General features: G+C 42.5%; 2 protein-coding genes across 5 annotated transcripts in view; one reads left to right on the top strand and one right to left on the bottom strand.

Annotated features, from left to right (window-relative positions):
* Positions 1-11,053, top strand: part of LOC123768263 (pentatricopeptide repeat-containing protein 2, mitochondrial) — a 146,949-nt gene extending 135,896 nt beyond the window's left edge. For all 3 annotated transcript variants that reach the window (XM_069307051.1, XM_069307053.1, XM_069307052.1), the window contains one exon: positions 10,559-11,053. In XM_069307051.1, the coding sequence (XP_069163152.1) occupies positions 10,559-10,723 (165 nt within the window). In that variant the 3' untranslated portion in view covers positions 10,724-11,053. The remainder of the gene's footprint in view (positions 1-10,558) is intronic.
* A 6,605-nt stretch (positions 11,054-17,658) lies between these two features.
* The window catches only part of Usp7 (Ubiquitin-specific protease 7), a 76,072-nt gene continuing 73,208 nt past the window's right edge, over positions 17,659-20,522 (bottom strand). The window contains exon 22 of one of the 2 annotated variants that reach the window (XM_045758694.2): positions 17,659-20,395. In XM_045758694.2, coding sequence (XP_045614650.2) covers positions 20,289-20,395 — 107 coding nt within the window. In that variant the 3' untranslated portion in view covers positions 17,659-20,288. The remainder of the gene's footprint in view (positions 20,396-20,522) is intronic. The other variant, XM_045758695.2, reaches the window with a different exon arrangement.

Genomic DNA, 20,522 nt, shown 5'->3' with positions numbered 1-20,522 from the left:
CTGTTCTAGCTTCATATGCTTCTCAGTCTATGGATTTCAAGTTGAAGTCCCCGACTATCAACAATCGTGATCTATCTTTATCCGCTCTCGCAATAAACTCTCATTATTGTTATAAGACCCTCTCATTTATTATCTAGCTCCACCTTTGTCCATGTGTTGCTTGGCGGTGGAATATATGCATTTATGATCATTAGTTTGTCATCCTCATGGCAGATCTCTAGTGCTATTACGTCAACTTCTTGTGGATTGTCAATCATTATTTCGTTCACCTTTAGGTGTTCTTTCACCAGCACAGCAACGCCACTGCCTTTCCTAATTTTTCTGTCCCGTCTCCATATTGAGTAGCCCTTGGGAATATGACCTCATTTAAAATAACATCTTCAAGTTTTGTCTCCATGAGTGCAACAATGTCTGGTATCTGCAGCTGTATTACATCACTTAACTCCAGTATCTTCGATTTCACTCCATCTACATAGGTGTATACTATTTTCAGGAACATGTTCCCCCCTCTCCTTATTCTTCACTATCCCTCTCTTTAGTAAATTTGTTGGTTTGCCTTTTTGTACCATTTTACTGGCCTGTCTACCCCTATCACTTTGTAGAAAAATTTTGTTATTTCTTCTTCGTTTCTGTTCTCATTTAGACATTTTGCCTCTACGAGGTTTAGTTTCAGCTTCTCTCTGTCTTCTTTTGAAAGATCTTATCTTAACGACCACACTATCCCATCCTCATCACTGCAATTTTCTAGCATTCCTTAGTACTGTACTTCTTCCATCTATTTGGCACCGTTTAGGGTAATCCTCAAAGATCGATCTTTCCCTTTTACGTACCTGTCTATTCTTGTAATCACACACATTCTCTATGGTAGTAAGACCTTCCACGAGGCCAACAATTTTATCTACTACTTTCGCTTCTTCTACAGCACTTTCTGACCTAGATGTTATCTCCTTTTCTTTGCAACCAAAAATTATCAGGACTTACTCCGATAAACTGTGTTTTGCACCAACTTCGGGTTAGATGCCAATTCCTTTGTCACTTCCAGCCTAATGTTTGTTTTATCTTGGTTGCTGCAGTGTTTGGCTTCCTTTACTGCTTCTTCTATTTTTTCCTTCTCCTTGGCCACTTGTGCATAGGTGAGTTGCATATCCTTCTTGCATTGTTCTATTCCCAGTGTAACTTCCTCCATCATTTACCAGTCTCCGTGGTGTAGTGGTAAGACACTCGCCTGGCGTTCCGCGAGCGCTTTGTCATGGGTTCGTATCCTGGCCGGGGAGGATTTACTGGGCGCCAATCCTTAACTGAAGCCTCTGTTTAACTCAACAGTAAAATGGGTACTTGGTTGTAACAACGATTCTTCGTGGGGGTCGTATTCCAGGGACTTGCCCAAAATGCTATGCGTACTAGTGGCTGTACAAGAATGTAGCAACTTGTATATATCTCAAAAAAAAAAAAAAAAAAAATCTGCTGACAAAAGCTGTTTCTCCTGTTGAATTTCCTTACCTAACCTATTGTAGTCATTTATGTTTAAATTTGCTTTAACTTGCTTTGCAATTTGTTTCCAATTGATTCTTGTCCTTGCACAAGTCTTTCACTAAACCCTCAAGACATAAAACTTTGCTACACAAATGGTCATTACTTTCTTTCAATTTACTGATTATTTCTACATGAGAGTTCACTATAGTATCTAATTTTGCCAACTTGCTGTGTAGATTGCTTATATCAATGCTTTCTTCATTGAATTCCCCCAAATCAAGCTTTGTTTTGTTTTTCCTCTTGCCTGCGGCCATCTTGAATGTTCTTGTCTGCCCTGGACACACTAGAGTAATTTTTTCTCATCCAATTTTTTCACTTCCCTTAGCACATTCCTGTTATCTCACCTATTTTTCAAAAGCACCATACCTTTATGTTTCCTGGGGCACCACTCTCTATCATCAGCCTGTACTACAATACTTAGGATTATTGAAATATGCTGGAGCTCCTCTGATGCAAGTGTTGACACTAGGTGTGCCACTTTTTGAATTATAGTAGTGTGTGTTACTTCTGGTGCTGCATGTTCAAGAAAAACAGTAAAGGCTGGTCAATATCCACAATTGGATGCTGCAGTGTATAAGTGGTTTATTCAGCACCGCACAATTGGCATGGCAATACAATTTGAAGAGCTTAAAGTTGCAGCAAGTAAACTTGCCATTCAATTGAATCTTCACCGACAGCTTCACGAAGCTGTCGGAATTAGCAGAGAAAATACGAGAGCAACCGTACAGAGCCTGGGAGCAAGGTCGAGTTAAAGTCCTTGAAGGTCTCTTCTCAGACTAGCCTCACCTGGTCCTGGTCCACGTTGTTTTGTTGGAATCTCCTCAATGATTTAACACTTTAAGGGACTCCTAAGGTCCTCATCACATTTATAGTTTAGTGAATTAGGCAACTCGGTGTTGGAGACACCTGGAGCTGAAGGCTTGAGTAAATAGTTGGCAGTATTCAGAAGTGGTTCAACGGAAACACCGCATAAAGCTTAACAGTAGTTTATTTACTAACTTAACCACTAATACAAAGGGTGCTTGATTTACTTTAGATTGGCGTCAGAAAGGCTATGGTTGCATTAGTGAGACTTTTGACGTCTGGCTAATCGACTCGGATCCACTCGTGGAAAAACACCTAACTTAACACAGTTGACCGCCAATCAACACGGCAACCTAACTGCCGGTATGCAAAGGGATCACAAGAGTTCCAATCATATACTCGGTAATGATGATATGCAATAAATCACAAATACACTTGTCAATGGGACAGGCAATAACATGCTCAATAATAGTATCACACAATACTAAATGTGTGGTGTATGCGAAGCTCACATTCACAGATGAGTGTAATGTCGTGATACCTCACAGATAAACACGCATACACCGTCAGGTGTCTTCACCTATACCTGTGACAGGTATGAGAAGGTGAGAACTGTGGTCGATACCTCAGATCAACACAGACAGACACAATAAAACAATGACAAGATCTTGTACTTACAGGTACTCTTATTCAATCACTCACTCAAGCACATTTATGCAAGAACTCGTTGGTGGCCTGACAGCTGGTTCTGCTTGTCACGACGTGAGACCATTGACGACAGGCTTTCCCACAAACTGTACTTAACATGGGGGTACTTGCAGGAGGGCGCGCTGTATGTCCATAGACACACGCACACACTTTTGATGGCACTGGCAGTGAGTAAAGGTGGTGACGTCACGTGGTACAGTGAGGGCGGCTCGAGGCTACACTCTCGGGATAGAGTGGCGGCTGGTGGCGGCTGACTATATGATACCATGCGGTACACTTGTGGTAAAGTCACACACAGGTTACTTAGGCGGCAGCACTGCCTTAGTTCACTCTAGGTCACTCACAACAATCTTTGTCACCAGGGGTTACCTGATACCAGTCTGTTTCGCTCTGGTGATTTGTCACTAGGCTTCTAAACAATATATTCACAGTCGCGATTCCAGGCGAACATTGGTATATCGAAAAGACGCTGAGTTTAACTTGACGGTGAGGAATGGACGGTGTTCAGTCTATTGGCCGATAGACAGAACAGAATACATCCTCTATGTAAGGGCTTCCTCACGTGAATGCTCTTGCCTGGGGCTCAGGGCTCCTCATGGGACGCAACACAAGGGATTACAATTTGACCAATGACATTGCAGCAAAAGAGCGGGAACCAATCATATTGATCGTTCCCTGATCAGTAGCAGAGGTGACGTCATGAACACATCACAACCACGTCACAGTTGTTATTCTCCATCGCGCCGGTTGAGGCTGACCCCAGAGGTCAGATTGTCCTGTCGCCTCGCTGGCGTCTCATCTGCTCTTTCATGCTTCGCACCTCCTATGTGTACTCTCTGACCCTGTAGCAAGTATGCTTAATTTCCCTGTATCTACTTCCTGCCTGGACATACGGTGGCCTCTGTATTATAAACGTGTTCTGGGTTAAGTGGGCATTCTGTAGATACCCAACATGCCAGATTACCATCCAGGGTTAACAGAGATAGGGCTTGTGCACGAGGATCAGTGCACTGTGCACTGCAATGAGCCATTCAAGTCAGCTGTGGGAGAATCTTGAGAGACATACTCTCACAGAGGCTAAATTAAACGAGTACATTGTCAGTAATAATTTAAGCAAATATCAAGTATATAATGCTGACGAGACAGGGTTAAAGCTGTACCGAGTGCATCCTTAACCAGTAGGATGCAGGAAAATATTCCTGGATGAAAGATAAGCAAGGAACGACTCAAGTCTTGCTCTGTGCTAATGCTGATGCCTCTCACAGGACAAAATGTGCCGTGGTAGGCAAGTCTAAAAATCTTCGAGCCTTAAAAAATATAATGCAGGCACTACCCGTAATATATTACAGTTCAGAGAAATCATGGTTTAATCAAAATATTTACGGACTGGTTTAAAAACCACTTTTGCAAAGACGTTAGAGAATTCCAGATCAACAAATGTAGAATAAAGGCCAGTGAGGTTAAGGCATTGTTGCTGCTAGATAATGCCCCTGCTCATCCCATTAGTAAGTTAATTTCAAAGGATGGCAGAATAAAATGCATGCCACTTCCACCACTTATGGTAGCCGGTCGGCCGAGCGGACAGCACGCTGGACTTGTGATCCTGTGGTCCTGGGTTCGATCTCAGGTGCCGGCGAGAAACAATGGGCAGAGTTTCTTTCACCCTATGCCCCTGTTACCTAGCAGTAAAATAGGTACCTGGGTGTTAGTCAGCTGTCACGGGCTACTTCCTGGGGGTGGAGGCCTGGTTGAGGACCGGGCCGCGGGGACACTAAAAGCCCCGAAATCATCTCAAGATAACCACCAAACACAACATCCTTGATCCAGCCCATGGACTAAGGTGTCATCCTTGCTGCTAAACGTATGTACCAAACAGCAATGCTTGAATATGTTTTAGTTGTTTTACCTGGTGCGGAAGATGAATTGACAGGACAGGATACAAGGGCTCAAAGAACACTAGAAAATCTAAAAAAGTACAGAATTAGTGAAGCAATATTCCACTGGGCTAGGCTTTGGAATAAAGTGAAGGAAACCACACTAACAAATTCATGGAAGAAACTGTTAACAGAGAGGTCTAGATGTGAAGCAGCAGTATCTGATAGTGAATTCGAAGGTTTTGGAAATGAAGCCAGTGATTTTGAAGGGTTTGAAGAAACAATCCGAACAATGTTGCTCCAAGCTGGTCAGGGTGTAAAAGTGAATGATATCAATAAATGGTTAGAAAATGATTACGATCCTGGTTATGAATTGTTAACTGAAGAACAGATTGCTCAAAGTGTTCTCGGAAATGACTCTGATGACTCGGACGATGTTGGTGAAGCTCTTCCTCAAGGTGTTGGATATCAGAAAAGATTGGAACAAATTGAGGAACTCATTGAATATTCAAGAAAAAGTAAACATGAAGTTGTTGGAAATTTTTATGTACACTTTACAGCCTTTAAGCAATGTCTCAGAACGTTAGCCAGAGAAAATCAGATTCAGACAAAAATAGATAAATTCATGATTTCAACGGTTCGTGAAAAATCTTTGTCTACAAGCCATCCTGCACCCGCCGATGCTGAATTCCCATCAACAAGTTGTACAGCCTCCGCCAGCAACGAATGCTCTACAAGCTATGCTGCACCCGCCGATGCTGAATTCCCATCAATAAGTCGTGGAGCATCCACTAACGATATAAAATATGAAATGCATATAAATTTGTGTAAAAAGTGTTGATAGAGTACAGTATTGTAAGTGTTAATTATTAATTATGCCTTGAAAAAAAGATACTGCACAGTATACTGTACACAGTGTAAATATAGAAATAATTTTAAATTGTACAAATGCATTACAGCTCTTAGTAAACTATTTTTTTATTAAAGTGCAGTGTGTTACTCTCATGTGAATTAGTAGTAAGCCTAGCTGTTATGTGAAGTGAATGCTTGAAAGTAAGTGTACATACTGTATGTACCCTGTATACAGTATTGAACAATATAAAATAAGTGCTGCAGAGGATGACGTAATGTTCACAGCTTTGTAAAAAGTAAGTCAATTTACCAATTTGATTATAGTATTACAACATATTAATTGTTTTTACAACAAATGCTACATATTAGTCTCTGTAAATATATATTATATCATTAGCAGAGAAAAGGTGAACTCAAAAGATTTCGTCTTGGTCTTTCATCTTTCATTAGCTCTCAGTTAGTGACAAGGCTCAATCGCCATTGTATGGCCTGGCCGCCACAGCCTGTGTCGTAACATTAAAAATAAATATTTGATACATGAAATATTTTGCAATACAAAGGAATGAACCGATTTTTTCCCACCCATCTAGACTTGATCAGAGCGTGTTCACGCATCATCCATGCAGCAGCCAACAGCTGGCTTAATCGTCGGCGTGGCACTAAATTGGAACGCAATTACACAATGAACTTTATTTAATGTTAGTTATGCAGTATAAAATATATCCTACCTGAAAGTTACTTGAAAAATTACCCGACACTTAACTTTGGAAATACTGTACCGGAATAACGACCAGGGTACACCCCTATATAGGCCGTTAAATTGAGTGGATGCTGTATATAGATTATAATTTGGGATCCAGATTTCATTATCCATGTGGTCTTTTGTGTGGGTTTCTGTAAATGCACCAAATATTGAGTTCGATTCTATTAGAAGGTCATTTATGAACTTAACCTTATCTTGATTTTGATTTTAGGCCTTGTATTTTTGCAAATATGAATGATTTCCCATATTGCGTGTCACTTCTGGTGAGCTTTGGTAGTTCTCTCCCCCCTCTCCACCCAGGTCCAGGGTGTGTTTTGGTAGTGGTTCGTCCAGTTTTGGTAGTAGTGCGGTTGTTGTGTGGTGTAGTATCTGTGTGCTTGTTCATGATTTGTATTCCAGTCTTGTGGGTATCTCCTTTTTCCTCTGTAATCCTGCAGTGGTTCTATCTGCCTGTTTCTCTCTCTTATATGTTTTACTCTGTTTCTGCCTTCCTCTAAAAAAAATTCCAGTAGTATCATATTGATCTTCCCATCTTATAACGCTGTGTACCTCTCACGTGGAATTCCGGGCACTGAAGATTGTAACATTTTTTGTCCTTAATTGAGAATTTACATAGCTTAGGGTGAAAGTATCTACACTCCATTCCAAAACAGCATGTACCTCTCGCCAACATGTTCCTGCATTTTCGAGGATGCAGAAAAGTTCATTTTGCACCTAATTTCCCATTTTGACCCAGGTGAGTGGGGCAAGATCCACTCACCTGGGTCTTTCCCCTCCTTTCGGATGACCACTCTGTTCCAGGTCCGGCTTCTGTTGGAGCCGGGCGCTTGGATGGTGTCCCACGACCTCAAGGAGCATAATGGGGCATCCTGATTCATCCAAGATTCAAAGACTGGCTTGGGTTTGTTGTGAGGCATCAGAGTTACCGCTTTCATTGTCTCCCTTTCGGGTTGAATCTGGCACCTCACATGTTCACACGCCTTACCCGGGTCATGGTGGCCCATCACCATGACCCATCTGCGTCTGTTAGGTATTTGGGTGTTGGCTTACCTTGATGACTGGCTGGTTTGGGCTCCCAGTTGCTCGCCAGGGGTTTGGTGCTTTCCCAGCTCGCAGGGTTTGTGTTCCTGGTGAACTGGCGGAAGTCCCAACTTGTACCCTCTCAGGTTCGGACCTGACTGGGTCTTGGGTGGGACTCTCGGACCGCTTCCTTGTCTCTTCCTCTGGAGTCTCTCCTTCGGCTGTGGTCCCGCATGAGCTTGTTTTTGGAGGGTTCCCGGGTCACCCGACGGTTGCTCGAGGGTCTGTGCAGGAGCCTGAACTTTGCGATGATGGTCTAGGCGCCGGGTCGGGTTTGGCTTCGTCGGCTGTTCTGGTTCCTTTTGGGATGTTCCTTCCACCTCTCTCCCGATCGCTGGATTAGACCACCGGGAGGCCTTATGTCGGCTGTTGCGTCGCCGGCTACCTCTAAGGGGTTTTCGGGGTTTAGTGCCTTGGCGCCTGTCTGAGCCCTCGCTCAATGTGTTCATGGACGTGTCGTCTCTCGGCTGGGGCTTTGTGACCAGTGCTCACCAGGCCGGCCAGGGACAGTGGGACCTCTTAGCGTCGGCATGGTCGAGGTGTCTTCTGGTATATGTAGCGCCCTTCCCCGACCGCAAGGCCTTCCTGCAGGCCTGGTTGAGGTGGGGGTTCCTGTACCTCTCCCCATCTTCCTGATTCAGCTGTTGCTCCAGGTCCTGGCTCGCTTGGAGACTTATCAGGGGCGAGTAGTCCTCTTGGCCCCATGGTGGCTGGCTCAGCCATGGTTTCAGGCACTGCTTGCCCGGTGTCCGAACCTGGAGATTTTTCTGCGGTTCTGCCTCTTTCAATAGATCGGCCCGGTTCGTTATGAGACTGGTTCGCTCTTCTCCTCGCATCTTCGCATTAAGTATTTTTGACTCGAGTGTATCACCATCTATATGGTGATCAGGTGGCTTCTTTGATGATGTCCCAACTGCAGGCTTCGTCTCAGCGGCAATATGAAGTTTCCTGGCGGTCCTTCCATTTCTTTTTGATTCTCCGTCATTGTACTTTGCTTTTGGTTCAGGTGGTGTTGTCCTTTCTCTCATTGTTGTTCCAGGACCATCATCTTATGCCTAATACTGTTGCCTCGAATCATGCGGCGCTGACGGAGCCACTGCAGCTTATTTTTGGTATAGATGTCACTTCTGCACCGTTTCACAAGCTGTCTCATGCGTTGTTTCACTTCCAGCCTGCTCATGCCTGAGCCGTCCCGGTCTTTAGACAGAGTGCTCTCCTACCTCTCTTCTCCTCGGTTTGTTGTGGCCCCATCGGTTTAGTATTTTTTTCTAAGGTTCTTTTCCTGTTGGCATTGTCCTCTGGGGGCGTCGGGTTGCGGAACTTCATGCTCTTATCCGGCACAGGGGTTTCTGCTCTTTTGGTCATGGTGATAGATTTGTTCGTCTGCAGCCGTCTCCTTCTTTTCTGGCGAAGAATGACACTGCTGCTTTCCGGAGGGGTCCTTGGGTTCTTGATGCTTGTTTGGTCAGGCCGGGGATGCATCATGTGTTGTGTCCAGTTGCAGCCCTCCGCCGTTATTTGCGTGCCACGGCTCCTGTGTCCTGGGACACGCTTTGGGTTGATCAGGTTTCCCTTCTTCCCTGTTCATGGGTATGGGTCTCTCAGGTCGTCTGCAGGGTTATTAAGTCTAGCCAACCTGCGGTCTATCCCTGTGTCCATGACATTCGTAAGTTTGCTGCTTTTGCTGCCGTCTTTGGTAACATGTCTTGGTTTGACATTCAGGCACAAGGTTTTTGGCGGTCGAACAGGGTGCTGGCTGCACGCTACATCATGAATGTTCCTGGGCCAAGTCGGGCCTGTGTCGCTTTGGGTCAGCGGTTGCAGCCAGTTGTCTTGACTTCAAGTTGAGATGTGAGCACCAGGGAGCCATAGGGGTTTCCCCCATTAAACCAGCATTAAATGTAATGAAACGCCATTTTCTGGGCGAGTCCCGGAGGCTCCTCGGCAAACCTCCCTCCCTCCCTTCGCTCGGAGTATTTTAACGTATAGATATCCAGCCTCAGAACTGGGATGTGGATCACCGGCACGGGGGTCTTGGGCTTCCACTGCCTCCTCCTGGGGATGGGGGAGCTGGGTAGACGTGCGACGTGGCTCGTGTGACATCATGCTTGTTTGCTTGTTTTCATTTGGGGAATTCTGTCCACTCATTTATCTATTTTTGTCGTTTTCACCAGAATAGGAGTTTGTTTTGGGGCGCTTACCTTTCTGGGTGCCTGGCCCAGTCGATGGCAGATATAGAATGCTCCAAAGTCACAAATGCATTCTATAGGCCATTGCTGCCTCTCTGAGAGGGCTAGGATCTGGCTCGTGGTCCCCGGTAGACCTAGAACTCCACCCACATCGACTGATGCCAAAAGTTGGGGATATCCCTATCAGCCTAGATAGCTCCAGGGAGCCTCTGGGACTCGCCCAGAAAATGGCATTTCATTACATTCAACGCTGTTTTTTTTTGGCAGCATAGGAAGTTTACCCATTATTCCTTCTCATCTTATTTTGGAAACTGTCTTAGAAACCAATCAAGTTTGTTAAACATGATTTTCTCAGATACCATTTTGTGTCTTTGTTATAAAATTTACTCTACTAATGTACAGTACTGTACTACAATCCTTTTCTAGATTACTTTTTTCAGGTGGGTAGCATTTTATTACATTCACCACTGGATTTATATATAAATAAACATGCATAAACATGTATCATTTCCTTTGAAATCACTAAAAAATGATAACTATCCCAAAAAAGGGCAGTGTTTTGGAAGTCAGTATTTGTGTGAATCTAAATTAGGTCCAGGAACAATATGATAGCTTTTGAGGGTTCCACTGTACAGTAAACTTTACCATATCTAAGATACACAGGTTTATCAAAATATGGTTTATGGAAATTTGAGACATGAGATAATACTAAATTGTGGAAGATTATTGACAAGGCTTTTGTTTTATTTTCACAGAAGTTAGATATGATAGTGTTGGAGCCCATTGAAGTGTTCAAGAAACAGGAGTTCAGGAAACAAGATAAGGCTACATTAGCTGCTTCGTTTTATGGCAAACATCAAAGAAGGGAATCAGCATCCTACCATTCGCACAGGAGACAAGGGTTGGCCGACCTGGAGTGATGTTTTATAGTCGGAGCTATGTGTATACTGGTCTAAAATAGTTATAAAACTTTTTACTCTGCATTTGAGCAATAATTAGCCTCTCAATATTTGGTTTGTTAATGAGTATGTAATGAACACTTGGAGGTATGCATATATGGTAGCAATTAAGTGGTTTAGCTACACTATATGACTGAGAATGTGCTGAGCATGTACCGCCTGCATACACAGTACAGCCATTTATACCATATCCACACAAGTTGAGCCCAAGAGCAAATGGATAACTGATTTTTGTGGGTACTATGTGTACATCTAAAAAACTGAATTAATTTAATAAAATAATTTGACTTTGCAGGTCTTTCAATCATCATAAGGTGGTGGCATTGTTGTATATTGTAAGTAGGAAGAAGTGTTACTAGTGAGCTATTAAAAAAAGTACCAGTACTAAGTTCACTAGAGCCCAAGTGTTGAACTTTGTACACCAAGCTGTAGCTTTCTACATAATGCAAATATGGGGTATAATCACAATGTAATAATGTTACTACACTGTAATGCATGTGTTTTAAGCGGCCTTGTGAAGGCATTCTCCAGATATCTCACGGGTACCACAAATGTAAAAATTGCCTGTAAAAATCATAAGGTATCCTTATTGAGAATTCCTGAAAAACCAGCATAGAATGTAATGAAATGCCCCTTTCTGGGTGAGCCTTGGTGGCTCCCTGGAGTTATGTTGACGATAAAGCTTCCCAATACTTAGACACATCAATCACAGGAGTTTCATTGGCCTACCGAAGTCCAGAGCCAGACCCTGGCCGCCTTGAAGAGCCACAGGGAAGAGGGGAAACTTATGATCACCCTCGTCAAGAAAGCAGATGAAGCAACACAAAATAAGTGCTTGGTTCATGAAATCAAAGCATCGAAACAGCCAACACACACTGCAAAAGAATCACTTGACACGAAATGGTTCATGTGAAATCACTACCACAGAGTGCATGCACCAAGTCGCCTGCCAACAGCCAAAATGGTGTCCCCCTACCCCACTTTCAGTCCATTGGTGATGGGCCAGGAACCGTTACACCTGTCGCATGAAGCATTTACGCAAGTACTGTACTTACAAACGTGTACATCTTTCCTCAATTTTTGACAGCTTTAGTTACATTTATTAAACAGTTTACAAGCATGAAAACTTCCCAATCAACTTTTGTTATTGTTATAAACAGCCTCCTGGTGCTTCCAAGCTCATAAACTGTTTAATAATTGTAAACAAAGCTGGCAAAGATTGAGAAAAGATGTACTGGTTCGTAAGTGCTTGCGTAACGGCTTCGTGAATCTGGCCCCCGGGCTCTCCAAGAATGGGACATTTCATTACCTTCAATGCAGGTTTTTCTGGGGAAGCACCTTGGTGCCCTGAAGATAATAACAGAGAAGGAAAGAGGGACTTACAAGGAAGAGGAGGTGGCAGCTACAAGGTTGAAAAAACACCAGGCTGAGAAACCTGGCCCACAACAACAAAAGTCTTACTGGGACCACGAACACTGACCAAATTCCTAGCTGCCAGGTCCTTATTAGATCTCTAATTCCCAAAAGCCTGACTATCAGCACACAACATACCAAAGATGAACATCTTGGACCCGAGAGAAGACTGCAGACTGGCTAGCTTTGATAACACCAAGGACAAACATGCCCAGAACAGGGAACTAAGGCAACCAGATTGACAAACAGCACATCCACCACAGCAGAACTGGTAGTGCACAGGTAGTGACAAACTGCTGTTACTGGACACAACAAATGATGCACATCTGGCCGGAGAAACCAAGCATCATATACCAAGAGACCATCAGTTTAATTTTTTGCCCAAAAAAAAGACAGGGACAGCTACAGGTGAAGAAACTGCTCACCAGGGCCAAAAGAAACCGAATCCATGCCTCCTGAGGAAAGCGTAGTTTCCCCAACCTGACAGATGGAGTCAGGAGACAATAAAAACAATGCCGTAAGAAAAACATCACAGACTGAAGGGGCATCTCTTAACAGACTCAGAGGTAGCACGAGCCAGCTGAACGTGAAAGAAGGCCAATAACAACTTGCAAACTGGGACTGAGGAAAATATTGACACCGAACACCTATGAAAGAAGTTCTGTGAAAACTGCACAAGTGACCATCAGTTTAATTTTTTGCCAAAAAATGACATGAAGTACTGATCAACAAACATCCAGGACATAAGGAAAGACCCACTAGAACTGACAGACAAAACATGATGAAAAAGAATCAAGAGGCAAAATAGAGCATCATGAAATATCATCCTGTTGCCATGATGAAAGATGCAAGTGGAGCACCAACAAATCAGCTACCTGCACACCACAGAAATGGTTGTAAACATGATTCTACAGACAGTCATCAGAGGAGGTTAAACCAGCAAGATAAGTCATTGTGCTGATCTGCTGAAAGAGGTGTAGCCACTGAAAAAAAAAAAAAAACTGGTTTGGGACACTACGCTAGAAGAGCCAGAAACCAAGGGGCTAGAAGGATGACCTTGCCCAAGTACAGCTTCAACCTGGAAAGCACCTAGAGAGAGTGCTTAACCTTACCTTACCTCACCTTAACTGGATGAAAGAGGTAAATGAATACCACCTCAACCAGTTCAGCTGAAATGCATCCACTGTGAGAGCTTCACTATCAAGGAACAGCCACTTTGGAGTGAAGCCACCGGTTCCAAGCCAATGCAAAGAGGTCCACCTTGAGGCAACTGAGTGTCTTGTGGAGTCAACAGAAGGATGCATTGTTGACGGTCCACTCCGGTCTGTCCACTTTTAGACTATTCCTACTCCGTGGGAATAGGGTGAAAGGGCAAAAGCTGTGGCAACTTTGAACAAACCCGATTGATGGGGTTCTGAGAGTTCTATTCCCCAGGCCAGACTAGTGAGAGCTTGATCCAACAGGTTGTTGCTTGGAGTGACTCATAGGCCCACATATCCACCACAGCCTGGTTGGTCTGGCACTTCTTGAAGAAAACAATTCAATTTTCTCTTGATGTCCACGATTTTTCCTGCAATATTTCTTATACTTGCTGGAAGTATGTTGAACAACCGTGGACTATACACATCACGGAACAACTGTGATGTTTATAATGTGTTCTCTGAGTTTGCCTATGGCACCCCTGCTCTTCACTGATTCTATTCTGCATTTTCTTCCATATTGTTCACTCCAATATGTTATTTTACCGTGTAGATCTGGGACCTGGCTCTTCAGTATTTTCAACGTGTATATTATTTGGTATCTTTCAATCTCCTTTCTAGCAAGTACCTTTGGAGAACTTTGAGGCAATCCCAATGATTTAGGTGCTTTATCACATCTATGTATGCTGTATATTTTTTCTGTATTCCCTCTATTTCAGCAATCTCTCCTGCTCTAAAGGTGGGAAGCGAGTACTGCTGAGTACTCAAGACAGGATAGCACAAGTGATTTGAATAGTACAGTACAACCATTGTGATGGGATCCCTGGATAATGTCTTCAGTAAAGGTAATTTTCATGCTGATTTTTGTGTCATCTGCAAAGGATGATATAAAGCTGTAACTTTTAGTTTTGTCCATATCTGATATGAGAATAAGGAAAAGCAGTGGTGTAAGGATTGTACCCCCAAGGTAGAGAGCTTTTAACTGCACTGACTCGCTATTTGGTTGACTGTTACTGTGTTCTGTTCAACTGAAAACTGAGTATTCACTGCCCTACCTTACCAGTTATTCTCATTGACCTCATTTTGTGTGCTATCACTCCATGGTCACATTTATCTAATGCCTTTGCAAAGTCCACATATACCACATCTGCATTCTGTTTTTCTTCTAATGCCAAAAAAAAACACTACAGCAAAATCTGTGATTTTGTCGTAGTGATCAAGTAGCTGTAAGAGGCATGATTTTCCCGCTCTAAAAACACGTTGGCCTGGGTTGTGGTCATTGGTCTCCATGTCCGTGAAGCAAGATACTGTACCAAAAACTAGTAATGATACGCCAGCAATAAAAATAACCCACAAAGGATAAAGTCCTAAAGATAGCCAGAACTTATTTTAAAGCAGAACTTGATTGATTACCAGGCTAGGGGGCCTGGGGCTAGGAAAGGCAAGAAGTTAACCGATGCACATAAGCAACAAGACTGAACATGGGTTAGGGGATGCTGGCTTGGCCATCTTGGGTAGGGAATGCCATTGGCTGAGAACATGTGTGTTGGGGTTTTGTATGAATCTCTCTGTTTTGAGTGATTCTTATTTGGTGTCTATTGGCTATTTTGGTGCATTGTTTTCATAAGCCAAGCAGTTGTTTTGTATGGTTTCGTCTGCTTTCGTGACCAAGGGAACGTCGTTCCCTCTATAGGCGAAGAAAACAAATCGCGGAACAACTTGAGTCACGCCGGTCACGTCACGAGGGAGCCGGTCGGCCGAGCGGACAGCACGCGGGATTTGTGATCCTGTGGTCCTGGGTTCGATCCCAGGCGCCGGCGAGAAACACTGGGCAGAGTTTCTTTCACCCTATGCCCCTGTTACCTAGCAGTAAAATAGGTACCTGGGTGTTAGTCAGCTGTCACGGGCTGCTTCCTGGGGGTGGAGGCCTGGTCGAGGACCGGGCCGCGGGGACACTAAAGCCCCGAAATCATCTCAAGATAACCTCAAGATAACGCCTAATCTCAAGAATGGTGAAGAAGGTTAGGTAGAGAAATAGAAACAATTGAACTAAAGCTACAAGAATCATACGCAACCCAGGAAAGGCAAAGAGAGCAAAAGGCCATCAGTGAAATAGAGAGAAATCTGAAATATTTTTTCTCCTGTGCAAAATCAAGATAAAAAACCACTTCTAGTATCGGGTCCCTGCGAAAGGGAGATGGAACTTTCACAGGCGACAACAAAGAAATGAGCGAAATACTGAGGAATCAGTACGACTCTGTTTTCAGCGAGCCACTAAACACACTGAAGATTGATAACCCTAATGAATTTTTCATGGATATGATACCAACATCAAATCATATATCAGATGTCACCCTATCCCCACTAGATTTTGAAGAAGCTATAGACAGTATGCCTATGCACTCTGCACCAGGCCCTGATTCTTGGAACTCTATAATCATCAAGAACTAAAAAAATTCTATCGCAGGCCCTTCACATTTTTTAAGAGACAAAGCCTAGATACTGGCATTATCCATGACATATTAAAAACGTCAGATAGCGCCACTCCATAACGGGGGAAAATAAGGCAGAGGCAAAAAAAATTACAGACCGATAGCACTAACATCACACCATAAAAATCTTGTGGTAAGTGTGGTAAGAAGTAAGATCACAAAATACATGGAATCGCAGCATCTCCATAATCCCGGACAACATGGTTTCAGAACAGGACGCTGGACCTATCACAGTAGCTGGACCACTATCACTATCATGACCACTATGATATGACATTAGATGCCATGGAAGACAAACAAAATGCTGATGTAATTTACACAGATTTCCCAAATGTGACCATGGTGTTATTGCACATAAAATGCATTCAAAGGGAATTACCGGAAAAATAGGCAGATGGATCTAAAATTTCCTGACTAATAGAACCCAATGTGTAATAGTCAACAAAATAAAATCTGGACCATCATCCATAAAGAGCTGTCCCCCAGGGTACAGTGCTTGCTCCAGTACTTTTTCTCGTCCTCATATTGGACATAGACAAGGACACAATCTGTAGCACTGTATCATCCTTTGCAGATGACACTAGGATTTTTATGGGAGTAGACAACATAGAGGACACGGCAAACCTCCAATCAGATGTAAATCAGGTCTTTCTATGGGCTACAGAAAATAATATGGTGTTTAAGATAAGTTTCAGCTCATGCACTACAGAAAAATTAAAATATAAAAACGGAAACCATGTACAAAATGCAGTCAAATCATAACATAGAACGGAAAGGCAATGTAAAGGATTTGGATGTACTGATGTCGGAAGACCTTACATTTAAAGAACACAATAAAGTAGTCGACACAACTGCAAAAAAAGTGACAGGTTGGATAACAAGAACCTTTCACACAAGAGATGATATACCGATGATGATACTTTTCAAGATGCTAGTGCTCTCTTAGAGTGGAATACCGCTGCACAATGACAGCCCCTTTCAAAGCTGGAGAAATTGCTGACCTGGAGAGCTTGCAGAGATCTTTTACTGCTTGAATAGACTCGGTAAACCATCTAAACTATTGGGACCGACTAAAGAGCCTAAATCTGTATTCTCTTGAGTGCAGGCAGGAGAGATACATAATAATTTACACATGGAAAATAGTAGAGGGGCTGGTCCCAAACCTGCACACAGAAATAATAGCACATGAGACCAGAAGGCATGGCAGGATCTGCAGAATACCCCCATTGAAGAGCAGAGGTGCAACAGGTACTCTGAGAGAGAGAACTCTATCAACATCAGAGGCCCGAGACTGTTCAACACGCTTCCACTACACATAAGGGGCATAACTGGCCGACCCTTCACAGTGTTCAAGAGAGAACTTGACAAACACCTCCAAAGGATACCTGATCAACCAGCCTGTGACTCATACGTCAGGCTGCGAGCAGCCGCGTCCAACAGCCTGGTTGACCAGCCCAGCAACGAGGTGGCCTGGTCGACAACCGGGCCATGGGGTCGCTGAGCTCCGGAATCACCTCAAGGTAACCTCAAGGTAAGGTAATTCTAACAATCCCCAGCTCCCTGTGCCTCTTTGAGGAGACCAGGTTCTGTCTCTGGTTTCCAGTAGGCCAATAAGACTCCTGTAGTTGATGTGGCTAAGTATTAGAAAACATCAGCAACATAGCTTCAGGAAGCCAAGAGGCTTCCCCAGAAGGAGAACCTACTGCAAATTAAGAGAACTGGTAAAGTATACCTTTAAAAACAACAAATGTAATAAAAGTAATAAATGGTTTTTGTGGTTAATCAAACAATATTTCAAGGTGAATCTTTTTACATATTATTACTTATGATTTATTTATTAACAGAAGTACAGATTGTGTCTGGCTAAAAAGTGTCCGTGAAGCAATGGTACTGTTAGACCAAAACACTCACTCATTATCTTGCTCACCTATAGAGGCAATGAAGCATGTTCTGTAAAACTTTTAATATGGACACCCGTAAAATAAAACTAAATATATCAACTGTACAGAATATGAAAGCCTAGAAATATAGGGGAGGATTAAAAGGTAAACTTTACCTAGTGGCAGATCCGTTCCTCGTGGTGGTAGTGCGGTAGTGCCCCTCTGTTCTGGCTCCCCAATACAGCAGTTCGCATGCAGGTAGCTGACAAGAAGCCAGCCTTGCCATTTACAGTATGCCTTTACCTTGACTTACATCATGGGAGGCACCATTAATGTTCTGCCATTTACGCATCCAACAGTTGGAATGCAGCTGTATGTGGGTAAATACAGTGTACTACTTGTATAAAATAATTTTGCATCGAGTGCACCAATAAGGAATTAAATAAAATATTCACAAAGTCAGATGCTTTGTTCATGATGTCCACAGGAGTCAACATCCTTAAATGAGGCAACAGTTACACTTAACCATTCACAGTTGTCACAAATCCTGTAACAGCATGGGTCATGTAAAGTACTGTACAAAATGATTATCTAACAACATCAACTGTAGTAATTTACATACTCACTAAACTTCCAGTTTATAATTAAATACCAAATTTGGAGTAAAATCTAAAATTAAAGAAAATAATAGCGTTTAAGATACTATTTCATTACAAACGTTAAATATGAATTATTTCTGTCTACAACTGTACAATCCTCATGCTGCATAAAATGTGGGTTGAAGTATTACTTGACTGATCCATTAACAGTGAAAACCAAAGTGCAACTGGTGCCTGGTACAGAATGGATCACTGCCGGAGTAGTATCACAGTCACAGTGCAGAGGGAAACTTGTGGGTGGCGGTGGTGGTGGTGGTGTGCTGGTGTGAGGTCCTCCATATTCACTGATGCAGTGCTCCCAGCCCTCTAACCTACCATAAACTGTCTTTCTAATATATATACTCCATATTTATAAGATATACAACTGGACTTTTTTTTTGTTTTTTTTTAGACAAATATAGTAGCGTGCACATTTTATACACATCTTAAAAAAAAACTGAAGCTTATTACAAATAAATAAATTATATATATATCAGTATAATTTTTCTCATTTACTTTACCATGCTTGACCATATACAAAATATAATGTACATAAAACATATTTTGCAACAAATCTCTACCATTTCAAAGATGCACAGGAATTTGTTATAGATAGCAATCATATACTGTACTATAGTAACTCATAAATCAAGCTCACTAAGCATTTGTATTAACTTCTGAGAATAAATAAGGCAACACTACCCCATTCTGAACAAAATTAGTGCAAAACATTATTACTTATCTTAACAAGAATATCATCAAATGTGAAGGTACCAGTACAACATTCTCAACTAAAACATATTTAGCGAGTGAAGCTGTCTCAAGAGTACTGTATAGTATAAAACCTAAATGACATGATAAACTTGATGACTTAGTGGTAGTGCCATTTTGTCACAGAGATCTTGGCAAGTGAGAATACAACAGCTTATTTAATGCCAAATGGCTGGGTATGACAATACACAAGGTCATGAAGGATGCATATAAAGCTTCCCCTAGTATAACACTTGAGAGGGTATAGTAGTATATCTCATAGGCTTTGAAACAAGGTAAGAATATATCCACTCCAGAAAACACACCAAGTACACAAGTCACCAATCAATAAAAGCCCTATGTAAACCACTGCCCCTTAACTTTACTTATGATTCAGGCCACTATTTTTTGGTTACAAACTCAGGTTCTAGAAAAGTTGTGTTTTATCAAAAGTACCTGGTACGACTTGTAACACCAGCTTGGAGTTTGGTGGCAAAGTTGCTGCTCCTTTTAGGGGATCAGTTAAGCTTGTGAGCTGCAGTTTGCATCACACTTGAGCTGTTCACTGCATTGTATCATCTTCAGCCACCTCCTTTGTTACTACTACCTTATCACAGACTTATAAAACAACGTGGCTATAAGTCAAATAATGCCTTCAAGCACATTCAGATACCTAAACAATCTAAAATGTCGGACAACAACCATTAAGAAATGCTTTCATTTTTCAGCGACTAACTGTACAGCAATGCTCCACAATGCATATAATAATGCTCATATTCTTGTCTATTCAGTGTTTCCTCTCTAAAATATAAATAATTAAAAAAAAAACACTTAGCCTCCGACAATGCCCACTTGTACCACTTTTTTGGCAAACAAAGCACTGTTTTGTCTAGCCTCGTTGTCATCCACACTGGTGCTGTACACACACAGACCATTGCAGTCTATCACATGATACCAGTCACATGTGCATATGCCTATCTGGATCACTGTTAAGACCTGCTAATAGAGGATGAAAGTTGAAAGATGACAGACCGACTGTAAGTGGGGCACGGCACAGAGCAGCAGCAACACACACAGGAACAAGGAAGCCACCACCCACTTCCTGCTTTCCTACTGACTCCACATGAAATGCTCTCATTCCAGTAACTTGACTTTCAGTTGTATATCTTGATGGCTTTCTCCAGATAGTTGTACCGGGAGCGTTTTGGAGCCTTGTTGATGTGTTCCAGACCCAACCATGGTTTTGCAGGTGTAGAAGCTGCTAACATTAGTAATATAATTAAAATGGGCATAGCATACATTACACAAATGTGTTTGCCTACAGTATTGAGATAATGAATATAGTTATAACATTTCATTTGAATAATTGGAAGCAAAAAATATTCAAA

This window comes from Procambarus clarkii, chromosome 59 (genome assembly GCF_040958095.1).
Source record: "Procambarus clarkii isolate CNS0578487 chromosome 59, FALCON_Pclarkii_2.0, whole genome shotgun sequence".
Classification (NCBI taxonomy): domain Eukaryota; kingdom Metazoa; phylum Arthropoda; class Malacostraca; order Decapoda; family Cambaridae; genus Procambarus; species Procambarus clarkii.
This window is presented reverse-complemented; position numbering and strand designations above follow the sequence as displayed.